The sequence below is a fragment of the Camelus bactrianus genome, chromosome 3 (genome assembly GCF_048773025.1).
Source record: "Camelus bactrianus isolate YW-2024 breed Bactrian camel chromosome 3, ASM4877302v1, whole genome shotgun sequence".
Taxonomy (NCBI): Eukaryota; Metazoa; Chordata; class Mammalia; order Artiodactyla; family Camelidae; genus Camelus; species Camelus bactrianus.
The window spans coordinates 1,859,131-1,883,579 of NC_133541.1; the positions used below are offsets into that span (position 1 = coordinate 1,859,131).

The window sequence follows — 24,449 nt, forward strand, 5'->3', positions numbered from 1 at the left end:
CCTCCCCCACCTGCCCCGCGGCCAACCCCGCGTCGCGGCGACGTGCGCAGGCGCAGTCTGCGCGGGGCTTGCGGACGGCTGCGGAGAGCGGACATGTCGGGCGTCCGGGCGGTGTCGCGGCTGCTGCGCGCCCGGCGCTTGGCGCTGAGCTCCGGGGTGAGTCGGCGCCGTGCGTGGATAGGCGGGCGGGGCGGACGCCGGGCCCGGGCCCCAGCCCGCGGCGGGGCGGGCTGAGGAGGGCCCGCCGGACTCCGCGCCCGCCGGCCGGGCTGCGGCGCGGTGAAGGTCACGGCCCAGGACGCCGGGCCTCGGCGGGCCGGGGCTGGGGTCCGAGCCGAGCCCGGCGCTGGGTTCGGGTCTTCCCTCTGGGGTTCGTGCGCTGACCCTGCGCACTGACCGCAAAGCCACAGGGGCGGGCCCGGGACGCGCGTGCTTTCCTGAGTCCTGGCTGCTGGACCGTGTCCCATGCACTCCTGGCAGGTCTTCAGAGTCGACCCTTTAGGGTTCTGTTGAAGCACTGGACTTAGAGGGTTTAGTTATTTGGCGTTTTTACGTGAACTCGCCCAACCACCTAATTAGTAATTTAATTACAAAGTAAAGGACTTAATGGGAACCAAGGCTTTTAACAACGTTGATTTATGCTTGTAATTGTACCCACAATTTTCTCCTTTTTAAAATACAAGAATTAAAAGTTATGTTAAATGTGAGAAGGTTTAGTCAGACATCCCACCAACCTTTTAAATGCTGGTGCTTTGAGACCCCAGATCTGGGGCTCAAAGACAGTGGTAGCAGGGGACCCCAAGCAGGAAATGGTCGGTAGGGTGCTTTTAGTCAGCCCAGCATGAGCAGACTTGTAAGTGGGCCCTCTTGTCCGGTGAGAGGAGATTGGAGAAGAGCTGACACGTCTGTCTTGACACAGACTGCACCCAGTGTTCCATGTTGCAGCCTGGGAGCTCCCCTCACCCACACCCGCCCTTTGTCAGTTTATGAGAATGTTGATCTAGGCTGGCCTAGAAGGAATTCAGCTCTGAGCTTTTAGCTGAGAGTGAGAGTGCAGTTTGAAGCAGGACTGGTTGGAGTGTAAGCCTCTCCTTTCCTATTGGCTTGGTTGAGCTAGCTGTTAGCTGCCAGCAATTCACTTCATTATCTCCTTGAATCCTCACCACCAACCCGGGCTCAGGTGCTTGTGAACATGGTGGCAAGCTAGCGTTTGCAGAACTGAACCACGGGTCAGGTCTACCAAAGAGATGGGCTTGAGTTTTTAAAGCCTCTTTATCTTGGTTAAGATAGCTGTGGAAATTGTTTCCATCTGTGGAAATGAATTCTGTCCCCAAGCTGTGTTTATTAGAGTTTAAGATTGGTGAGAACAAAAGCATCAAGTTAGCAGAAGGAAAAAAAGAAAGAAATTCTTATCTCCAGCTGAGGAATGTTCGCAGAACGTTGTTGATGAGGGTAATTTGAATAAAGTCCACAGAAATTTTTTCTATATCTCATTTTGTTCAATTTTGTGGTGTTTCCATGTCATTTTATATTTATAACTGCTTTCCAGTTAAAAAGCTATCCAACCTATCTTGACTTTGTCTTTTTTGATTGTCCCAATGCACTGACAAAATTTGCAAACTATTCCAAAGTTGTTAAACCAAAAGGAAAAGTAAAACCAAGGACCTTAAATAGTAGTTGGCTAACTTCTCATTTCAGATGAGATTTTTCAATTTTCAATAAAATATTGTTCTAGAGTAAGCCAATTTCTTTTCTTTGTGTCATTCTGAATATGTTTTAATGGTGTATCTAGATTTACAGTATTTAGGCCACTGTAATAACCTTTTGTTTTGCTTCTTGGGACATTACAATGCCACTAGCATTCAGTTCTGCATTCCATGTGATGTTTTTCCTGGTTGACTTGAAAAATTGTGGCTTGATTTGGGTACATAACCTGTATATTCATCTTAGTTTGGAGTCCCAGAGATTTTTCCCAAGGATCCCTAGTTAGTGGGGAAGTACAGGAGTCAGACCCAGTCCAGACCTCCTGTGTGCTGCAGAGACTTGGTTTCTCTGTGGGGTTAGTGAGGATTTTGTGAGGTAACATGAGAAAGTTTTGTGTGGTGCTCCTCCTCTGTGCAGGGCTCACAGCCTGTGCTTAGTAACTGTGTGAACTTTATTTTAAACATCCCTATTTTTAGAATCTTTAAATTTTTAGTGAAAATAATTACACATAGTAGTTAAAAAAAAAAAAGTCTGTGAGTACAGAAGGCTTTATACATGAAAAGGGCTAAGGCCACCTCCCTCCCCAGACTTGTTCCCCAGGGAAGCAGTGCTGAATTGTGTTGGTGTTGCCCTCAACTGTTTAACCTCCATTTCTCTAGCTAGTATGCAAGTGCATTTTTATCCATTTTAGACACTGGTTTTTGCTGGTGAGTGAGGTTTTCGTTCACTTAACCCTTTCTACTGCCCACATCCTCAGTTCTCTCTAATGTAGTTATGCAACCTCTCAGATCCTTTATTGGCTACTTTTGTAATTGTATAGGTTGTACTTACAAATTACCTCCTTGTTTGTGATTCATAGGTGTATTTTATTAGATGAGGACTCCCCACTTTGCAAGATGAGGATATCGGTGTCTCTACTCTTCGCGCTTTTTTCTCCCTTTTTCCTCCTAATTCAATTACCTGTACTTTTATGCTATTAAGAGCTCTGTGTTCTTTCAATTCTACCTTAGGTAGATTTCCACATTGTTTTTCATGTTACCATCTTGAAAAATGTTTGATAGTTTCTCTTCAAAAAACATTAGACTAATAAGTGACACAAAATGAGTTTTATCTAAAGACAGATGTTGGATTTAAATTGGACTCTCCAAATTCTAAAATTTTTCCCCAAATTGGTTTTAGATGCAAAGAAGTATTGCCATTTTCTGCAGAGAGATAACGTGATAATTTGTTCAAGATTTCTTTACAGTAACTGCCACTTTTTAAGTTAGCTGTGTGTGTGGTATTTGTGTCTCTCTTTATTTAACATGAACATTCTGGAAAGAAGAAATAAATACCTAGGGAATCTGTTTCTACTTTAATTTTCTTTGGTGTCACAAAGTGTGTCTTTCTTATTGGTGCTATTACTTATGTTTATATTGTACTTTATGAAGTTTTCAAGAAAAATTGTATTAAAATTCTTTCAGTGACTTAGTTTTTTTTTAAAATATGGTTTTACCATATTTTATAATATTTAAAAATTAGAATAAAGCTGAAGAGTATTTGTTCTTTTTAATTCATATCTGAAAGAAAAAAATTAAATTGGTTTTGTTGGTAAAAACAAATGTACTTAACATTGCTATTAGAGAATCAAGGATATCTCTCTTAACAGTTCAGATCTACTTAGAAGTCCAAAGAACTACGTTGTGATTGGAGCCATTAAAATAAACTCAAACATCTGTGTCAGCCACCACTCGGCCTCAGGGTTAGAGGGGCTGCCTCTGCCCCTCCTCACAGTGGCCAGGTCCTCCATCCCTGCCTGAGTCCTACATCTTGTCAGGATGTCTGTCCAGTTTAAAACACTCTGTTGAAGTTCATTTTTTGTTGGAAATTCTCCCTGTGACCCCAGCTTGCTTGTCCTGTAGTCATATCTGAAGGCATCTCCCATATCCCCTCTTGTCATTGTCGAATGTACTTATTTCCCAGAACTGTTCTGTCAGTAGTCTGCAGTCAGCAGAAGGGAAAGACGTACTTTCTAAATTGCTGACATTCTTAGCGCATGAAGAATGTTGCCTCTCATGCTGGGCTGCGTTGGGGAAATGGTTACAGGATGGGGCATTGAAGATGGGACTTGGAGAGTTGCAGAGGTTGGCCAGGGACAGGTGTCCAGGTGTCCAGGCAGAGGGCAGCGTAGGTCAGATGAGGGGTGTGGCTGAGCCTAGTGCCCACGTGGAGAGTGGTGAGGCAGGATGGGGAACATCCCTGGGCCTGCGTCTTCACATCTGCAATGAAGGGATGGTACCACTGGTGCCTCAGTGCCACCATGAGGAACAGAGCCTGCTCTGGAGCCTCCACCCCAATGCACTGCTGTATGCTGGTCCCAGGTCCCAGTGAGCTGCAAACCTCCTGGGGCACCAGTGTGAAGAGGGCTGTGATGGGTCCAGGAAAAGCACCTCACTGTTTGCAAAACTCCCACTTAGGCAGTAATACAGACATCCTTCCCATTCTCCACTAAATACCATGATTTGAGAAACTAACGTGAAAGTGTGCCTTTTTCGTTTCCCGAGTCAGTGAGCATCCTGTCTGGAAATATGCTTCATCTGGAAGGGCCTTGCCAGAGTGCTGGGTCCTCGCCTCCTGGGCCTACCTTTGCCTTACCCTTCAGGGTTAAGTGGAAGGTTCCAGGTGAGGTTTCTGGGTGAAGGGGAGCACCTGGGTGCATAGAAGGGTAATGACTTAGAAGGGAAGTTTTAATTACAAGTCCCCTGTTCCTTGAAGACACTGAACTCTCGCCATCTGTGTTTCAGCAGCAGCCAGCAGCATTGCAGACAGGAGCCCGCAGTTTCCACTTCACCATTGATGGCACTAAGAGGTCGTCTGCCAAAGTTTCAGATGCAGTAAGTTCATGGCTCTTTGTTCCGTTATAAGTGATTTCTTGACTTTGTGGAGTGATGTTGCCAGTTTTTAATATATGTGAGTAATACACAGGTCTTACTTGAAATAAAAAATTCTCACTCTAATAATGCTTAAATTGTTTTTAATGTACAAATACTTAATTTTAGTACTAATATAAACATAGGTGTTAACATTTTTGCTGTAGCTTTTATATATCTATAAACCAGGTTAAACTTTAAATCAAGTAAACAGAATGATGAAACAGACGTCAGATGAGTGGCATTTACTGGGGTAGATGGTGGCAGCCATGCTGCTCAGCTGAGCAATGTGTAGCCCCTTCGGCTCTTGAGTTCACTGGGCCCATCTGCTCTCTGTTGGAGGAACTGAAGTTTGCTTATGAGTTCTTTTCTCACAGTCTCACGATCATTACTAAATGCTAGTTGGCACCTTCTCAGACGTAAACACAAAGTGGATCTGGAGTAGCCTTGTGTCCTGGGATCCTGGGTGGTCACCCAGGTGAACTGGGCTCTGCTTACCTAAGTGAAGACAACACTTCAGCATTTTCATGAGCAACTTGTGAATCACAGGCTGAGAATCATGGTCTGTACTACATTGTAAGTTTAGATTTGTATAAGCATATGTATCTGGGTACAGACATAAAAAGAGAAGACAAGTGAAAATGATAATTGGAAAGAAAACCCATAGTTGAAACTGGTATTTTGACTTGTGGTGTTGCTTTCTTTGTGTCTGGTTGCTTGCCCTGGGTTTTTGGCATTTCAGCTAATGGTGAGTGTCCTAGCCCCATGTGATGGGCTCTCTGCTGCTGATAGCTGTTTGGCGGCCCCGTTCAGGGTGAGGGTGAGGGTGTGCCCGCTGCCCACCTGCCGTGACGGCTGTGCTGTGCTCGGTGTTCGGGCCCAGCACCAGGCAGGGCCCTCTGGGCGTGGCAGTTGCCCTTGTGTTACTTCTTTCCCTTCAGGCTCTATCACCGCAGCCACAGTCTCTGTCTGGCCTTGTTGCACCAGTGACTGACAGGTCGATTTTTCTTTTCCAGATTTCTACCCAGTACCCAGTAGTGGATCATGAATTTGATGCAGTGGTGGTCGGCGCTGGAGGGGCAGGCCTACGAGCTGCATTTGGTCTTTCTGAGGCAGGGTTTAACACGGCCTGTGTTACGAAGCTCTTTCCTACCAGGTCACACACTGTCGCAGCCCAGGTAGGAGGAGGGCTCACTCCGTGCCTTCAGTGTCTGCGCGGCGGCACTGCATGGATGGCACTCTGCCAGAGCAGCCTTCACCGCAGGCCACTCTCACCGTGCTCCCTCTGCTCCTGGCACTCACTCGCCAGGTCTTGGGGTCTCTGTCCACACTGCCCCCAGCCCACTGCCAGCAGCCTTTTTGTCACATATTTCTGCTCCAGTCACACCCCTGGTGCCTGCCCCCTGTGTGGTGTGATTTCCTTCCTTGCACCTCCCCGATCTGAACCGGCTTGCTATGGACTTGGTCCCCAGCTGCCAGAACCCTCAGGGCAGCTCTCCAGGGTGGGCCTCCAGGGTACTGCTGGCGAGCTTTCATGGTGGCACAAAGGTGCAGCACAGAAAATGGTGGCCCTTGATGCTCTGAATTGAGGGAAGGAGTGAAGGCATGATGGGAAATCATGTGGTGATTTTATCATTTTGTTTTCTTACTCTAGACACATTAGACAGTGCCTGGCGAGTGTACAGGTCATGTTCTGAAATCACGTTTGCCGTCTTTTCTTGTATTTGAACGCGTCTCCTTGTGGAGACAACAGAGGGTGCGGTGACTTTCTGGGAATGAGTGAAAGCCTCCTAGCCATTACATCTGGAGCAGCTGTGTTCAGGGCGCAGCAGCATTCTTCAGGCACTTAGCTGCCCAGATACTTGTGGTGAAAAGCTCTCCTTTTTAAACTGAAGAATAAGTAATATATATCTTTGGGGGAATTCATTGTCTGGAAGGAAAAAGGGACATAAACAGGTAATTTGGAATGATATTGCAAAATAATACAGCTTTCAGGTAGTGCAATATTAATAAAATAAAAAGAATGAGAAAAGGTGGCTTAACTTGAGTGCTGGTTCTTGAGAAAAGGTTTGAATGGTGGAAGGATGGCAGCATTTATGCAGGTGCCCGGGCCACATGTTTCTGCATTATTTTAAACCAGCTGTCTACTTCTGCTGCTCTGGAACTGAAGATTTTCATCAGGATTGTGTTTGGGTTTGCAGTTGGAGGCGGGAGGGAGGAAGTAACTTGATGGCTCCTGTAGTGTGTCTGTGCTAGGTTCCTTGCTCTGTGCCAGTGCGAAAAGATAACATGGGGAATGAGGCAGTGCTCAGGGCAAGGTTCTGCTTGACTCAGAAGTTCTGAGTGAATAACAATTGGGAAAAAGTGGGAAGTTAGAAAACATGCCTCTACTTGAGAAAAAGAGATAGAGGAGTAACTTGGTTTTAAGGTGTGGGGGGGTGGGTAATGTTTGTCCCTTTGTCCCTGTTCTGTGATCTGTGTGACTGAGGGATGTGTAGTGGGGGTCGGTGGGGAGGCACAGCAGAAGGAAGCGGGGGTTTAGGGAGAGTGGCTCTGAGCCCTTGGCAGGAGGCACTTCTGTCTTTAACACATGCCTGTAATACCCTTGGGAACGCTTGTCACAACATTATTGGGTACAGGTGACGAGTCTGTTCTACATGTGGGCTTGGGAGTAGGAAGTCTTGTCTGAGGAATCTTGGCTACCCTCCAGGAGCTCCCCAAGGAGCTGAGCACCACATCCTACTACAGATGAGGCACTGAGGCTGGGGGCTTCCAGAGCTGGGCCCTGTCTCTAGGTTGGCAGGGAGGGGGCGCCCGTTGGAGTCTGCCAGGTCATGAGATCTCTTTCCTGAGCCTGGACCCAGGGCAGAAGGTGGTAGGGAGGTGGGCCTGGAAGGTGCTGCTGGGTTCCTGTGAGGCTCACGGCAGCTCCTTCCTCCAGGGGGGCATCAACGCTGCACTGGGGAACATGGAGGAGGACAACTGGAGGTGGCACTTCTATGACACTGTGAAGGGCTCCGACTGGCTGGGGGACCAGGATGCCATCCACTACATGACGGAGCAGGCCCCCGCCTCCGTGGTGGAGGTAAGGTCTCGCTGCTGTCCAATGCCCAAGGGATCGTGGTGGGAGCAGTCAGCCGGAGGGATGGCGGTGAGCTGCTGTCATGGGAAATCTTTCTTGGTGCTGACGTCTTCATAGAATGTGTTCATCTTGGGTCTGCAGATTAGTGTTGAAGTCCTAGTGTAACTTAGCCATGAGTGTCTTGACCCCTTTAAGATACTAGGTGTTTGTTTCTGTGTTTCTCAGCTGGAGAACTACGGCATGCCGTTCAGCAGAACCGAGGATGGGAGAATCTACCAGCGCGCCTTTGGAGGACAGAGCCTGAAGTTCGGGAAAGGCGGGCAGGCCCATCGGTGCTGCTGTGTGGCTGACCGCACTGGCCACTCACTGCTGCACACGTTGTATGGAAGGGTGAGGAGCCCTGGGTGCTCAGGGGGGGAGACATGGCCAGGCCAGGCCCGTGGTGACAGGCTGGAAGCGGGCCACCCTGGGGATGGGTCAGCCTGTCAGCCCACGGATCACTTAAAAAGTAGCAGAGTAACTTTGTCATTGTTAACTTGGAAGTATCTGTTTTAGAAAATTCAGTTGATAATCATTCATACCAGGTTTGAACTTGGGGTCTGTCACACTGAAAGTGTGAGAACAGAGTAAGTATTTTGAGGCTCTTTTCCCACCTCCGAGTTCCTCAGCTGATTGATTTGTTTTAATATTTAACTGTTAATACTGGCCTGTGACTTGAGGGACAGTAGTCACTGGTTAATCAGGGCCAGCTTTGCTAAATAATCAATATTCTGAATAATACTGCTTTATCACAGTCAGACAGTCCTGAATTCTCATTCTCCAGCCAGGACAGATCATTGATTTGCAAGTGCTGAGACACTGGCCTCCATGGCTGAGTGTTGGCAGTTGTGTAGCAGGATCTGCCCGTCCCTGGGAATCATGTGTCACTTGTAGGGCTGGTGGCTTGACGGCCGCCCTGTCCATTAAACTGGGGCTGTCAGATCCTGAGCCTGGTGCCAGGGCATTGTTCAGGTTGACCCTCCTGCTGTGTGGAGATGAGCTCAATGTTTTGTTTCCTTGGCCTAAGTGGCCACGTGGCAGCACACCTCCATGGTACAGGCCGGTCCAAGTCGAGGCCCTGTGGTCTGAGGGGAGCTCAGTGCTGCAGGTGGCGCCGCTCCGGGTTGTGTAGAGCTGAGAGCTATGTCCATGTTGCGGCATCCTTTTCTGGGGTGCATCGTTTGTGTGGCAGCACTGTCACATGATGGCTTTGGCACGGTCATCCATGGGCTGCCGTCCGCACCTCTTTCCAGCCTGGTGTTCCCTGAGGGTTTGCCTGCACCAGATCCAGTCTTTAGCCTGTTGGCTTTGACAATGTGATTGCAAATGCCGGATCCCTTTATTTCTCCCCCTTTCCCAGTCTCTGCGATATGATACCAGCTATTTTGTGGAGTATTTTGCCTTGGATCTCCTGATGGAAGATGGGGAGTGTCGTGGAGTTATTGCCCTGTGCATAGAGGATGGGTCCATCCACCGCATCAGAGCAAAGAACACTGTTGTGGCCACGGGGTAGGGATCTACTTTTGCTGTGTTTAGTTTCTTCACTGTGGTGAAATAGAGGCATCACGGGGTCCTGGCTGAGGCGCAGGCTGCGACTTTACCCAGGGAAGGCAGTCGCTTTGCCAGCCCAGGGGCGACACCAGCACTTGCCTTAGGTGGCAGGCAGGTGTCCTCAGCTCACAGCTGGGGGGACCCTTGAGGAAATAGGCCTGGAGGGTCATGTGATGTTTTCTAGAATAACATCTTTTTTGCTTTAATGGATGTTGTGTTTATACTGATTTCTGGGTAGATAAGTGGTGTTCATTCACATGAGGAAAGTAAGTAAATTCCATCTCATATGCGATTAGTCTGTTGTTTTAACCCTTTTAAGTAGTGAACTCTTAAGTGGTTTTTAATTTCATCAGGAAAGTAACATTAGCTTATCAGGGAAATTCACACAGCATGAAAGTGCCCTAAAGTACAGTGACAGCGCCGCCTCTGCCCCAGGCTCCCTTCCGGCACCCTGGCACCCTGTGCGGTCGGCACCCACAGAGGCGCTGCCTGGGCTGCTCCGTCTGCCCAGGGCCGTGAGAAGGGAGGTCCTGACGGGACGCTGGTGCAGTCAGCTCTGCCGGTCCATCTGTTTTCCAGAGGCTACGGGCGCACCTACTTCAGCTGCACGTCTGCCCACACCAGCACCGGGGATGGCACTGCCATGATCACCAGGGCAGGCCTTCCCTGCCAGGACCTGGAGTTCGTTCAGTTCCACCCCACAGGTAGGGCAGGGCAGGGCTCTCTGTCCTTGGAGCACTGAGTGCCTGCGGGAGCTCCTCTGTGGTTCGTGCAATGCTGCTTTCTGGATCTCAGACCCTGATTGAGACTTGCTCAAGGAGGCTCGGCCCTGTTTCCCCCAAGGCAGTGGAGGTCACCGTTTTACCTCTGCACCCTGTCTTGGCGCGCTTACCCAGCCAGGAAGCGGTGGTTGTCCAGTGTCGTCCTCCTCTGCTAGGGGGCGGGGATGGGTCTGCCTCGTGTCCTGCGTCCCTCGGTGCCCAGCCCGTGGTCAGACCTCAGGCAGTAGAGAATGGTGCAGACTGCAGTTTGCAGAAGGGTGTCCGTCAGGCTGCTGCAGGGAGAGTGTGATGGGGGTCCCTGAGCTGTGGACGAGTGCGGGGACCAGCATGCATGGGAGGGGAGGCTGAGGGGGTGGTTGGCAAATCCTGTCCTGAGCTTTCTGGGTTTTCTGACCTGTCAGCGGAGGAGCTGCCACTGCGCCAAGGAACCAGGTCTGTTTTTCTCTCTGCTCCATCAGTATGTTCTTTCTGAACCCTGGCAGAGATAAGAAGTAAAAAATGTATTATGTGGTCATCTTATTGCTATTTTTAACTAACAAAATGTCTGAGGCTTCTGAGTTCTCTTTATAGTTAGAACTCCAATTCTTTTGCTTCCTTTTCAACATGTGAGAAGTAAACCACTGGAAAAAATACCATCGAAACCAGGAAAACTGGAAGATGAGATGCAGGAATTTGCATCTTATTCTAAAAGCACAGTGATCTTTTGTGCACTGCTTAATGTGCCAGCCCTTCCAGCTGCACTGATGGATGTGTTAACATCCTGCACTGGGCGTCCTTGTCCTCGTTATACTGGGCGACAGTCCAGATAGGGCACAACTCCCCCCCACCCCCACCCATTGGCAGACGTGGATTTGGGCTCTGCCCTTCCCAGTGTCGTTTTGGTGGGCTCATCTCTGAAGATGGGAGCCACCCTGCTGGGACCGTTGTGAGGCGTAGCTTTCACACAGTAGGTGCTGCCTCGTCATCTTGTTACTTTAGAGGCCAGCTTTCCAAGATCCTTAGTCACCACAGTTCCGTGGTGCAAAAGGATGTTCACAAATTAACACAAAAGCTGAGGTATTTAACATACACTTAGTCGTGTTGAGAGTTTAGAACACAGCTGTAATTGGGGTATCGGGCAGAGCTGTGTTGTCCACGCAGCCGACCTTTCTGCGACTTGGTCGTTGCTTGTCGTTGCCAAAGCGTCATGAGTGTCATGCCCTTTGTACACCCTTTCCTCTCTCCCCCCAAATGTTCTCTCTCCCCCCAAAATGTCTTGGGGAAAATATTTGCATTTGAGATGTAGACCCAGCGATTGTCGGGTCATAAATGTTTGATCAGCTCGTTCCTTGCAGGCATATACGGTGCTGGCTGTCTCATCACGGAAGGGTGTCGCGGAGAGGGCGGCATCCTCATTAACAGTCAAGGCGAAAGGTTCATGGAGCGGTACGCCCCTGTCGCAAAGGACCTGGCATCCAGGGACGTTGTGTCCCGGTCCATGACTCTGGAAATCCGTGAAGGAAGGTCTGTCCCCAGAGGGCGTGCACCCCCTGCCCTGATAGCTGTGGTTCGTGTCTGCCTGTCAGCGTGAGCTGGGTGGCTTCTGTGTGAGTGTCGGCCCCCCGCCCGCCCCAGAGCACGTGTGTACTTACCTCTGACTGCCTGGCAGTTTATGATCTCTCTCTGCGTTTTGAGACATCTGGCCAGTTTGCTGTAAGTCTTTCTCAAATCCGTGGAACATAGTTTGTGTGAGTGAGTGTGTGACAGGGGCAGACACTTAGTTGGGGGCAAAGACATACCCCCAACCTGAGGTTAGTGTGTGAGCCTCAAACAGCATGTTGATTTAACCCCCAGACAGTTGGGGCCCTCAGGGTGGGTGGGCTGTTCTTCAGTAAAGCAGCCTGAGGCGTCAGTGCTCTGCACTGTGCCCACTGGTTAAATGCCTGGGGATGTGGCCTCTAGAGGTTTGACATTTGTGCACAAGGAATGAGAAGTCCGATGGCTCCTTGGAGCTTTGGCGTGAAAGGATGTTGTAATGCACTCACCAAGGAGAGCGTGGCAAGTTGTGACCTCCTGACACTTGGGTGGGCTGTTTAGGGCAGGCTGTCCATGGTGTTCACGGCTGCGTCCAGCACCTGGAGTCCACCCTGGTATGTGATGGGAGCCGAGAAGAGGTGCCATGTAAAGGTGGCCTTGGTGAAGAGGACATTTTCTCCGGGACCAAAGAACATGGAGCCTCCTGGATTGCTACTCCTGGCCTCATGCTGTGATGTCCTTTATCCCCAGAGGCTGTGGCCCCGAGAAGGACCATGTCTACCTGCAGCTGCATCACCTGCCCCCAGAGCAGCTGGCGATGCGCCTGCCAGGCATCTCAGAGACGGCCATGATCTTCGCAGGCGTGGATGTCACCAAGGAGCCAATCCCCGTGCTCCCCACCGTGCACTATAACATGGGCGGCATCCCCACAAACTACAAGGGGCAGGTGATGGCCAAGAGTCCCCTGCAGGCCCTCGCAGATGCCTTCCCGCAGGGTCCTGGGTGGTTGGGCGGGGGCTGTGGTCGCATTCTAATTTCTGCATTCATTTCTTAATTAACTGTGAACAGTTTATAATCTCTGCTTAGTCACAGACACAAGGTCACGTGCAGTTTTTCCAGTGTGTAGTTACATTTTCCTGCGTGGTTGCATGTTGTGAATGGTGAACTGTGTGCTCCTTACAGTCAATACCTTTGTGTGGCCTGTGGTTCACAAAGAGCTTTCTTGCTGTTTTGCTTGAGGTGGGAGGGAATTGCTGGAGGGGTCTGAATCACCGCCCAGGCATCTGCCTCCAGCTAATTATTCCTCCACCCGCCGTGCACCCCTCCTCTGAGTCCACAGTGGGGGTGTGGACCTCTGACCTTGGCTCAGGGTGGGAGGAGGCTGGACGATGCCGGTAGGGTTCCCTGCAGGTGGTGCAGGCCCAGTCTTGACCTCCTCTCCTTTCTCCCACCCCTCGTAGGGAGGGGCATGCAGACCACGCTCCATAACCTTAGTCTTCCGCAGGTTCTGAAGCATGTGAACGGCCAAGATCAGATCGTGCCAGGCCTATACGCGTGTGGGGAGGCCGCCTGCGCCTCTGTGCATGGCGCCAACCGTCTGGGGGCCAACTCACTCCTAGACCTGGTGGTCTTTGGCCGAGCGTGCGCCCTGAGCATCGCAGAGTCCTGCAGACCCGGTATGTGCTGCCTCCAGTAGCCTGGCTGTTCCAGGAGGCAAGAGGTTACAGTCTCGACTGTGATTGGAAATCTGCTTTGTGGTCATACAGTGTGGGTCTGGATTTTTCCCCTGGAAGTGAGGAAACAGGGATTCCGAGACTTTTGTGGTGATAGACTTGAGACTAGACACAGGCTGTGTGGGGCAGTTAGGAGAGTAACCACTTTTTTTAGTCAGATTTTTTTGCAGTCATTATTACCTGCTCAGGAAAGTCACTACTGGAAAATTGTTATTTCGAGGGGGTTTATCACGTTACTTGCCTGGTATGAATTATCTCCAAAGAAATGTTTTCAATGGTAGGTATAAATGAATGTACTTACAGAAAGTTAGTAAAATAATAAAAAAAGAATAATCTGTTAGAAGAAAAGGGATGGGTTAATGCAGACAGTAGAAGCCTGGGTCACGGCTCTGCCTTTTCTCTGAGGGAGTGGACTCCGTCAGTGATTCTCTTCTTGTGGTAACTAAATAATTTGCCAATGAAAAAAATACTACGTGTTGGTCTGACGCCAACCCTGGTGCTCACTGCTGTAGTCTCTCAGAGCAGAGCAGGAAATTAGACGTTCCCTTTCATTGACAGTGAGAAAAAGGAAGTTCTGTAAGAATGCTTTATACTTTTCTATCTGAAAAACCAATGCACACTTTAAAAAATTTTATGGAACTCAGCAGTAAAAAGGAGCAAACTACCCACACGTGCAGTAACACGGATGCATCTCCCGTGTGCCAGGCGGTGTGATCCCGAATCAGGAGGCCACACATGTGTGGCTCTGTCTGTGTGGCGTCCTGGAGAAGGGGAGCGAGGGCAGGAGCCAGGGGGCGGTCAGCAGGGCTGGGGCTGCGTGTGGTGGGGCTTATGCAGCTCTGCTTGTCAGAACCAGCAAACTGCTCTAAAAGGGATACCATGCTTTAGTTACACTTTAATTTTTAAAAAGAAAAAAAGGAAAGGAAAAATGTTTGTACCACAAATTTTCCGAAAATATGCGTATTTTAAACATTAAGATGCATAAACTGTGTTCTGTGCTCTGATGTTGGCGGTTACAAGAGTCTAGATGTGCGTTAAAATTTATGGAACTGTGCACCTAAGGAAAAACTCAGTTTTATGGAATATTCATTTTTAAAACATTAAAAATAAGAGCTCAGGCACGGCTTGGCCTTGGAGGCCTTTGTTTCACACTGACATGTTTTCTTCTGTAAAAAATAAATCTAAAAACATGCCATCCCAAAGAAAGTTTAAAACCCTCGAAACGTTTATCCTTTTAGAAAGGCGAGAATAGCAAACCTGGAGGTTTGGGTAAGAGCTGGTTCAGGGCCAGGATCAGCAGGAGGCTGTTAAACACCTCCAGCCAGTGAACCCTCCACTCCCCCACCTCCAAGTCTGAGAACTGCTGTTCTGGATAATAGAGCCGTGGTGTAAGGGCTGTTTGCATAAATCTAACTTTTTGCCTTAGGAGATGGTTTCTGTTTTGCTTATTCAGAGGTTACCTATTGGACACCTACTTTTTGCCAGAAATTTTGTCTTTTTGTTTACTTTTTGGTCCCAGGTTAGTAGATACTTTCTCAGGAATAGGCTGATCCAGTGGAGGGTTAGCTCAGGTTATGTGTACATTTTCCAGACTCCCTGGAAGGGTGTAATACACATTTGATGTCATGGAAAATCCATCTGGGTTTTCTCAGTGTTTTACAGAGGTTAAATTCTGGCTTTTTTTTTTTTTTTCTTTAAGGAGATAGGGTTCCCTCGATTAAACCAAATGCTGGGGAAGAATCTGTCATGAATCTTGACAAATTGAGATTTGCTAATGGAAGCATAAGAACATCGGAACTGCGACTCAACATGCAGAAGGTAGGAGCCTGGACACTCTGGTGCGGCTCAGGCCTGAGCAAGAGAGAAGTGCGTGTGTTCCGCACTGAAGGCTGGGGGTGGCAGCTCTGGTGTCAGCACTCAGTCTCCTCTCAGATGCACCCAGGTGCTCGGTTCAGCTGCCCTCCTCACACCACCTCTGGCAATCATTCTGTGTCCCAGCCTGAGAAGGGACAGGGGAAAGTCCGGGAAGCTCGGTTCCCAGCTGGGAGCGTCCCCAAGCACAGCGTGTCTCATCTCTGAGGAGCTATCCAGCAGCTCTGGAACTGTCCTCAGACTGGGCCTGTGGATGCCTCTGAATAAATTCAAGGGGTAGTGTGGGAATGTGCAGAGGCCGTGTCTGTACACTGAGTTACTGCCTCCTAGGTCAGCACGTGTGATGGGGCGACCTGTGTTCTGACCACATGTGATCATGGGGCCAGTCTCAGTTTTAGTTCATTTCAACTTAAGCATACATACCTGTGGTTAGTGGCTACTGCACCAGGTAACAGGTTTAGGTTAATTGAAAACATGTAAATCAGCTAGGAATCAATAAAGTTCTTTTAATATAGGGATTCTTGGTCTGTGAATGAGGTATCTGTCCACCTGAAATTATTTACAAGGATTTCTGTGTGGGGTTTTTTTCTGGAAAGAAGCCCCTCACTTTAGTTTCATTCTGAAAGGGTTCCAGTGGCCCCGACACACAGACACCGAAAGGGAAAAGGTGCTTCAGGCTATTCTCGTAGGGCTGTGTGGTTCTGTCTTCAGATGAGGCTGGGCTTCGGAGAGGCCTCATGCGATGTAAGGAAGGTAGCAGGAGTGAAGCAACAGAAGCCTGGGTAAAGGGAGTCGAAAGGTGCAAACCTGCAGACAAATGTAACTGCATCCTGGGGATGTCAGGTGACTAGAGTGAATGTCACCGTACTGTGCATTTGGAATTTGCTTAGAGGGTACATTTTTAAAGTTCTCATGAACAAGCAAACTTCGTTTTAAAATTCAGAGTAACAAACTCATAGTCTGAATTTCCTAGATTTTCTATTTACATAAATATTTTACAGAAAATGAAATGCATCAAAAAAAACACTAAAGGTTACAGGTTCCTGGCATGGCTTTTCCTGATACTTTGTGTTGCAGTCGATGCAGAGCCACGCTGCAGTGTTCCGTGTGGGGAGCGTGCTGCAGGAGGGCTGTGAGAAGATCAGCCAGCTCTACCGCGACCTGCAGCACCTGAGGACGTTTGACCGGGGTGAGCGTCCCGGACCCTGTTCATACTCGCCCTGCTGCATGTGCATGGCTGGCTGCTGTCAGGCCTGGCTCGTCCCATTTAGCTGAGTGAGCCCTGGCTGGACCCTGTTGTCTGACGGGTGCCTTGTGTCCATAGGAATGGTTTGGAACACTGACCTGGTGGAGACCCTGGAGCTGCAGAACCTGATGCTCTGTGCCCTGCAGACCATTTACGGAGCAGAGGCCCGGAAGGAGTCACGGGGCGCTCATGCCAGGGAGGATTTCAAGGTGCGCCGTCATGTGCACCCCTGTCCCCCCAAATTTGTCGCTCAGCCCCTGACCCTGCACTCTGCGTTTCATTTCTCTGCACTTTCTCTGCTTTTCCCAAGAGTAAATTGAGAAGAATGCTTTTTCTCTTCTGATGACTCAGTTCAGTGCTAGTGTGACCTTTTTCTTGCTCTGGATGGGTGTCTGCTGCTGCCGACGGTGGCGTCCCCAAGCCTCACTAGAGCAGGTGTTAGTGCACAGCAGATGCTGTTGCCTGAACATGCTCACGTGCTGACTAGAAACGATGAGTAAATCATTGGTTCACACCTGCCCTCTGGTTTGGGAGAGGGATTATAGAGCCTCATCTTGGGTCACTGTTTTTTTTAATGAACTGATTTTTATGCAGAGCTCACATGTCAGATTCTGCAGAAAAGAGCTCTCGGCATGGGGTAACGGAAGAGGGTGTTCGGGGGCCGGTTGGGTTAAGGATGGAGCACATTTGCTGGACCTTAGCTCCTTTCCCCACAATGGACACACAGGCTTTGGTCCAGGACAGTGTTTGGGTGGCCCAGCTGGAGGCCAAGCAGGAAGAACTAGGTTTTGATCCCCTGTGAGACTTAGTGATCCCGTGCTGATTGGGGCGGGATTAGGTTTGCCGTGTGCGCAGTTAGAGGAGGAGGTTAGTGAGCACACCCGTCTGCACAAAGGACAGAAGCCTCTCCCCAAGGCCTGGGGTTGGTGGTTCATGTGGCTGAGACGTGACAGCGGACATGCAAGGGGAACGTGCTTGCCCTGGGAGGGCTCGTCCCCCACAGGCACAGGTGTAGAGTAGGCAAGTGTGCCCCGCGCCGCGTGGTAAGATTAGCCAAGGGGGTGGGTGTTTTGGGTTTCATGTGAAGAGGCTCGTGTGTCTTATCTGTTACCATGAGTGAGCAAGGTATTCTTTACTAGTGTTCAGCTTCTCTTTAAAAGTTTTTGAAAAATTTAATGTGAATGCCAAAACTACATAAAAATAAAAAGGTCTTAAAGAAAAGTTGAACTCTCCAAGAGTACAGAGCAAAAAGACAGGAAAAATATTTGCACTTTTTAGTGTATAAAAGACCAATTTAATTGCAACATCTGTCCAGTAGCCATAGACAGAAAACGCAGAAGCGGGTTTCTGCTCCTCGCTGTGCTGCAGGCCTGCGGCACAGCTGTGTGGCTCGGAGGCCTGACCTGTTGGAAATGGAGTGAATGAGGGGTGGGGGCCCCAGGCTGGGCCAGCACAGAGGGAGGGGCTTGTCAGTGTGTCTGGAGGACCAACAGCTCATCAGAAAGGGCCCATCGGTAGGTCTACAACACTGACCGCTGGCCAAAGGATCCCAAGTCTCGTTCCCATCCCTGCGTGTGGTGCTGGGCGACGTGTTCTTGCTGTGTAGTCTTCCAGGTCAGACCTGCACACGCAGTTTCAGTGGGAACTGTAGCAGGGACGCAGGTTGGAAACGGACCGGGAAGGTCCTGGCTCTCTGAACAAGGTCTGCGTTGGCGGTGGGGCCCCGCCTGCTGAGTGGGGGTCTGGAGGATTGACGTCAGATCTCTCTGATGAGTTTGCCATGTTTTCTGGTTTTACTGCTCTGCAGAGGAATGAGTTTGGACATGATGGCGGGTTGCGTTCTCTGAAATGAACTTACTTTCTCTGCGGCCTTAGGAGCGGGTTGATGAGTATGATTACTCCAAGCCCATCCAGGGGCAGCAGCAGAAGCCGTTTGAGCAGCACTGGAGGAAGCACACGCTTTCCTACGTTGACATCAAGACAGGGAAGGTACGTGTTGTGCGGTTGAGCATTTGGTGAACTGGGAGAAGCAGCGTGGATTTAAATGGACTGTTGGCAGATTTGAGTCACCACAGAAGACACTATCAGTCAGGCTTCTGCCTGGAAACAGAGCCCAGCACAGGTGGTCAGAAGGGTGCTCCCACAGCACTGGTGCTGGGCAGGTAAGTGCCCGAGGCCTGTAGTAGGGGCAGAGGTGGTGGTTCTGAGCCTGGTGGAGAGGGACAGACAGGAGGACCCCCTCCCCTCCTGTCCCTTTGGCAGGCCACCTGGAAGCAGCCTCAGGGGAGCCCAGGTGATGCCGTGCAGCCTTAGCTTCCCCTGGGCAGGAAGGGGCGGGGCGCCAGGGTCTGGAGACAACCAGCCCAGATGCAGTGGCCCTCAGTCGGTCTTCATCAAAGCATAACGCATCCTTTTGGCATTTCTGCTAGGCATTAAGATTCAGAAATAATTACAGTATTAAGTGTTTATGCCCTTAAGCTTTTCAGAACTTGTAAAGGATAGTCTTAATCTTTTTTGGGATCTACAGCAGTTACCTTGTGCCGTGTCCTCATCACTTCCACAGAGTGCCTGGTGTGTATTTAATCAGGCGGCGATAATTTTCTTAATTTTTCATGTGGGCTGTTTTCTGGCAGTGTCTAGAGTCAGAGTTCCCTCTTAGTACAAGCCAATTTTTGTAACATTGGGTTTTTTTTCTGATTGTAAAAAATATATGCTCAGCTTAGAAAATACAGATAGAAAGAATAAAGTTAACGTTTCTAAGCTCACCAGAGATATGCTTTATTATCATTTTGAAATATTTTCTTCAAATTTTGTGTGTATATAAACTTTGATTTAGAAGTAGAAAAAACTGCAGACAGTTTACACAGACTCACAGGATGACAGTGGACATGGGGCTCCCTACTTTTTGAGCATTTTCCGTGTCAATGTCAGAGCATTGGCAGCTCGGTGCACTGTAATTATAGTTGATGTATCCACCACGTGGATTCATAGTCCTGAGTTTGTGGTTGAGAAACACTTCAGTGAATGCCTTTGTGTTTAAGTTCCTGAAGGCTTGTCTGCAAATCTGCTTTTATGGTTGATTTTCCTCAGGCACACAAGGGAGTGTGCTGTTTGTGCATTTTTGTGCGCTGACTCACCACCAACTCTTCTTCTCTAGGTCTCGCTGGAATACAGACCTGTCATCGACAGAACGTTGAACGAGGCTGACTGCGCCACTGTTCCCCCAGCCATCCGCTCCTACTGAGGAGACTGGAGTACCCCGCTCTTGTAATTATGTGTAACAGCTCACACCCGTGTTCGTGTCGTGACCGCCGCCTTCAGCTGAGGACGCATCCGAGGGAGATTGCTTGCAGTGACCAACAGCCAGGAGTGTTCCACTTGTCTTTATCCCTGCTTCATTCTTGGAAAGTAATCAAACTGGGCACGATTCTTAAATGAAGCGAAAGTTACAAACTTGCTTTTACTTCCAAGCTCATTTATAATCTTATACTGTTTGACTTGAGGCATATTGTTGACCTGAAATATGTGCCTGTCTTTTTATTCTGTCACATCAAAGTCAAGAAATTTTGTTGTAATATATGTTTGAGTTAGAAATGAATTTGGGTGCCTGACAGCAAATGCAGAAAACAGACATTTCCTCCTTGTTCTTAGCATATGGTTTGATAGGTGAACATGTGTCCTGAAGTATTTAAATGACCAAATACTAATGGAAGCTGATGTGGCTGTGAATGGATTTCTTCCTTTTCCCACTTCTGTGCAGATGCCGCTTGGGGCCACCTTCTAGGTTCTTGTCTTGGGGCAGTTTTTGTAGAATCCAGTCCTAGGCAGTCAGGTTCATTTGTTTCAGATTCTATTCTTCAAGTTTAAAGATTACCTTTAAGATTTTCAGTTTGTAAATATGTAAAGTGTTTACATGATTCCAAGGCCCGTGTGTTCAGAGCTCACCTCCTTAGTTGTCCCCCCTGCTCCCTACTCCCCTCCATGGCCCCCACTGTGTTTTTTCTTTCTAGTTAGTGTCCTGAGGAAGAAGAAAGGAAATACATGTTTGTATTAATTAGTAAACTGCTCTGCCCCTTGCCTGCACATTCGGGGTCCTTCCTCGTCAGCCGACCTTCCTCCCTCCTCCTTTTGGCTGCTTCGTGCTCCACTGCACGAGTGTTCTGTCCTCTAGCGGGGCGTTTGTTGCCTCAGTGAGTAACTGTGTGGAGTCGTTTTCTTTGCCAGTTTCTCAGAGGGGGAGTCCTAGAAGTAGGATCCCTGGGTCAGAGGGCAAGTACACTTGTTTTGTGAGATGCTGCAGAATTCTCTTCCGTAGGGGCTGTGAAATTCTGCATTGCCACCAGTAGTGCCCGAGTCCCTGTTTCCCACAGCTCTGCAGAGAAAGTATGGTGGTAAACTTCTACCATCCAAACTGTAAAGACTACATCTGATTGAAATAGGTTGAATATATTAAAAACTGAATTCATAATGGTAATTTTAAAAAACCAGAACCAAATAAGAATATAATGAATGACTCTTGGAAGTAACTAGGGCACTGACTGCTAACACTGACAATGGACAATTAAAGGAAAATGATGAAATGACTATCCTGCCTTTTCTCTACAAATTGCAATTCATGATAACCTAGTTGATTAGGGAACTTCACAGAGGGCTTCCTGAGATAGATGAGTGGCACCATTCGGCAGTCCGGGTGCACTTGACTGTATCAGCATCACCTTGTTAGAAAATTCCCAGCCCCACTCCACTCCAGAGCTGATTCTGTAGGTCCTGGGGTTGGGCCTGAGAATCTGCATTTCTAACATGTCCAGGGACCACACTTTGAAAACTACTTGCGTGGAGTGATGTGGTCCGACAAAACGAATGAAGTAATTTCCAGGAGAATATAACAGGCAGAAGGACTGCTGACCACCTCAGACCGCTTCATCCCAGCCAGGAGATATAATGAAGTTTATACCAAAGTGCTTTGTAAACAAGGTGGAAGTGTTACTGCGGGCATTCGAGCAACATTTAAGTGTTAGGACAAGAAATTTAAAGCCAGCACAGGTACCCCTGAGGCATGACAGGATGGTAACAGGAGGGCTGATTCGGTTGCAAAGAAATAACTGATGGGGTGGTTTCCTTATCTCATCTGCTACTTCTGAACCAAAAACAAACTTTCAAACTATTTTCATGAATATTCTGGGACCAAGAAAACCACTGGGAAATGGGTTGTCTGGAAATGTAAGTTTCTACGGGCTCCACGAGGTAAGGAACCACGGGACAGAACATTTCGTACTAGAAATGTTTGTAAAATGTGTGTTCAGGGTTTTAGAGGAACCCATGTGTTTTGGGGGAATTGATGCACCAGGGAAGTAAAAAAGGGAAAAAAAGGTGTTCCAAGCTAAAAAGAAAATTTCATTCTGCCCGGAGAGATGTGGGTAATTTCTAGTGTGGGTCAAAAGAATCAAAAAGGTAAGCTACATAGTAAAATACTCAGACCTGCACTGTTCATAGCAACAGCCACTTGGCTATTTATATTTAAGTTCACTAAAATTATGTAAAATTCCATTCTACTGTCACCTGGATCCATTTCAAGTGCTTGGTAGCCATGTGTGGCTGGTGGCCATCACACTGGATGGCAGATACAGCAATTCCATCATTGCAGTAAGTTTCAGGGGCCAATGCTAGTGAAGACTTTGGTCATACCTTCTTTTACCTAGCATCGTGTGTTCCATAAATTGACCACTGCTCAGTAAGAAGCCAGAGTTAAATACAAACTGGAAAGTCATTCGCTTTCGTATTGAATTCTGACAAGAATATTTGCTGAAAAGGAAGGAGAGAGCAGGACACAGGCTGTGCCCTGCATTCCGTGCCAAAGGCTGTCAGCAGGGAAGTGACTGGAAAAGGAAAGGTCTCCAGCGTGCAGTTGCCATAGTGGTCCTGCTGAGAAGATAAACACAAGTAATGAACCCGAGTGTCTTGTGAGAAAAGCTGTTGAGGTAGATGATACAAGATGTGTCTGTGAGTGTGTGCATTGACACACGTGTACGTAGGACAGAATGAGGGCATATAACCTACTTGGTCATCCATTTATTTCATGTGTTTATTGAGGGCTTACTATATGCTGAAGACCGATGAACAAGATAGTGGACTGAAAACTGTTAGGAATACTAGCACCTTATGTTTAGAGCCAATGTTTAGAAAAATTCTAAGGATGATAAAAGAGGCATTTTTTCCAATTAGCTCGGAGAAATTAGACCAAAGGAATGACTGGCCCAATATTAGGGAAGAAAGCCATGTCTTCCTGTTCACTTCTCTTCACCCAGAGACATCATCTAAACGGAAGGCTTAGAACAGATCTGGTTAGGAGGGAATTGAATCCCAAGATAGGCGAGGAGATAGTGGCAAGCACATCAATACTTTACTGACTGGTCTGCAGAGCCAGGGGCGGGAGATTGTCTGCCTCTTTCTGTTGGCAGAAGGTGGGCACTGCTCCTGCTGTACATCTTGGCAAGGTGGTGTTGGCGCTCCAGGTGACACCCCCCCCCCCAAATGGATGGCAGCAGTCTGTGGCCAGGACTGTGGGTTAAGTACTGCACTAGGGCATAGCACAGGTGCCACGACCCATGTGCGTGCCTCGATTAGCCTCACAGAGCTTCAGCTCTTGGCCATCAGGGCTGAGGTGAAGGGAGGGACTAGGGCTGCCTAGTTGGCGAACGCGCCAGGCCAGTCTCTGATGAATCCTAGGCTCATTTGTACATATATATGGGTATGCATTGAGGGGTATGATTTTTTTCGTTTAAATCTTCATTTCCTAAATTAATCTCCCTTTTAAGAATAAGCCTTGCCACCGCTGAGGTGGCACAGAAAAGGCACAGACAGACCTGGACTAGAATCTCTTCTGCCTCCGACCTTAGGCCAGCACATTTTTCTTGCCAGTAAAATGGGGGCCTTGATACCTTGCCACAAGGTGCTGGGATGAGGATGACAGGAATATTTAAACATGAAGGTAGATTCAGTAAAAGTGCTTCTTTTGCATGAAGTATTTCCCATCTCTAGACCTACACAGAAAGTGGAATGGAGCACTTCTGGGCCCCACAGACGGTGCTGGCTGTGGCAATCTAGGCTGGAATCTTGGCTGAGGATTGGTGGAGCCCATGACACCGTCTGGAGAGGGAGGCCAAGGCCAGCTGAAGTCGCTGAGAAGTTTCTTGCTGAAGTTGCACAGTACTGGAGAACTTACAAATTCGATCACAAAATCGTACGTATTTATTTTGTGGAGTCCTAGAGAACAAAAAAGGAGCCAGAGATGGGAGATACAAAAAAATAGATTTCAGAAACTACAAAGAGCTGTGGAAAATTGTAGCTAGGGTTAGTCAACAAGTGATGTGAATGTTTTATGAGGATAAAACTAGAAACCACTTGAATTCATTAAGTGATTTAAAAAGCCAAATTGTTGAAGAGGCTTGTAGAGTAAATGATCTGTGTGAATGTCGAAGTTAGAGTATCTTAATCTCTTTGAAGAGTTAAAAAAAACTCTCCAGCATATGGTCTGGTGGGTAAAAGAGAGAAAAGGGACGGAAAACAATACAGCTGGAGAATGACAAGGGGTCAGACACGGAGCCAGAGCCCTGAATAATGGAGTCATGTCCAGGAAAAGTCTCGGGCGCCTCCTCGGTGCTCGACTCCTCAAGCTGTAAGCAGCGGAGGAGGATGAAACACGTCAGCGTGATCTGGAGCAAGAACTCAAACCCCTGAGAGGCTAGAAGGCTAGAAGCTGATACTGGGCTTCCCTGCGCGGGGTGCGCTGCGGTTCAGCGGGGTCCCAGACGCAGGCGGCAGCGTCTCCCACTGGCCGCCTACCACTGCCTGCAGGGGACATCTGGGTCTGGCCACAGGGAGGACGCACTTGCAGGCAGAGCCGGCGGGCAGTGGGCGCTGTCAGATACCGGAGGCGGCGTCGTGCGCTCCCGAGAAGCTGGGGGGGAAGGACGCCGAGACGCGCAGTGGGGTGGGAGGGGCGGAAAGTCCAGAAAA

At 48.7% G+C, this 24,449-nt stretch overlaps 1 protein-coding gene across 2 annotated transcripts; it reads left to right on the forward strand.

Moving 5' to 3' along the window:
* On the forward strand, positions 1–21,017 carry SDHA (succinate dehydrogenase complex flavoprotein subunit A). Of its 2 annotated transcripts, none has more exons than XM_074355431.1 (15): positions 1–156; positions 4,488–4,577; positions 5,630–5,791; positions 7,555–7,698; positions 7,921–8,085; positions 9,095–9,243; positions 9,865–9,989; positions 11,402–11,570; positions 12,333–12,528; positions 13,087–13,258; positions 15,015–15,133; positions 16,265–16,376; positions 16,512–16,642; positions 18,309–18,422; positions 19,591–21,017. In XM_074355431.1, the coding sequence occupies exons 1-15, from the start codon at positions 94–96 to the stop codon at positions 19,675–19,677; spliced, it is 1,998 nt and encodes a 665-aa protein (XP_074211532.1). In that variant the 5' UTR covers positions 1–93; the 3' UTR covers positions 19,678–21,017. The 2 variants fall into 2 exon arrangements, with proteins under 2 accessions (XP_074211532.1, XP_074211538.1); XM_074355437.1 differs by having other exon boundaries at positions 4,491–4,577.
* Positions 21,018–24,449: the final 3,432 nt, after the last annotated feature.

Coding starts and splice junctions, on each gene's coding strand:
- SDHA (XM_074355431.1), top strand. CDS start 94: ATGTCGGGCGTCCGGGCGGTGTCGCGGCTGCTGCGCGCCCGGCGCTTG. Junction 157..4,487: donor GCTTGGCGCTGAGCTCCGGG/GTGAGTCGGCGC, acceptor TCTGTGTTTCAG/CAGCAGCCAGCAGCATTGCA. Junction 16,377..16,511: donor CCTGAGGACGTTTGACCGGG/GTGAGCGTCCCG, acceptor TTGTGTCCATAG/GAATGGTTTGGAACACTGAC.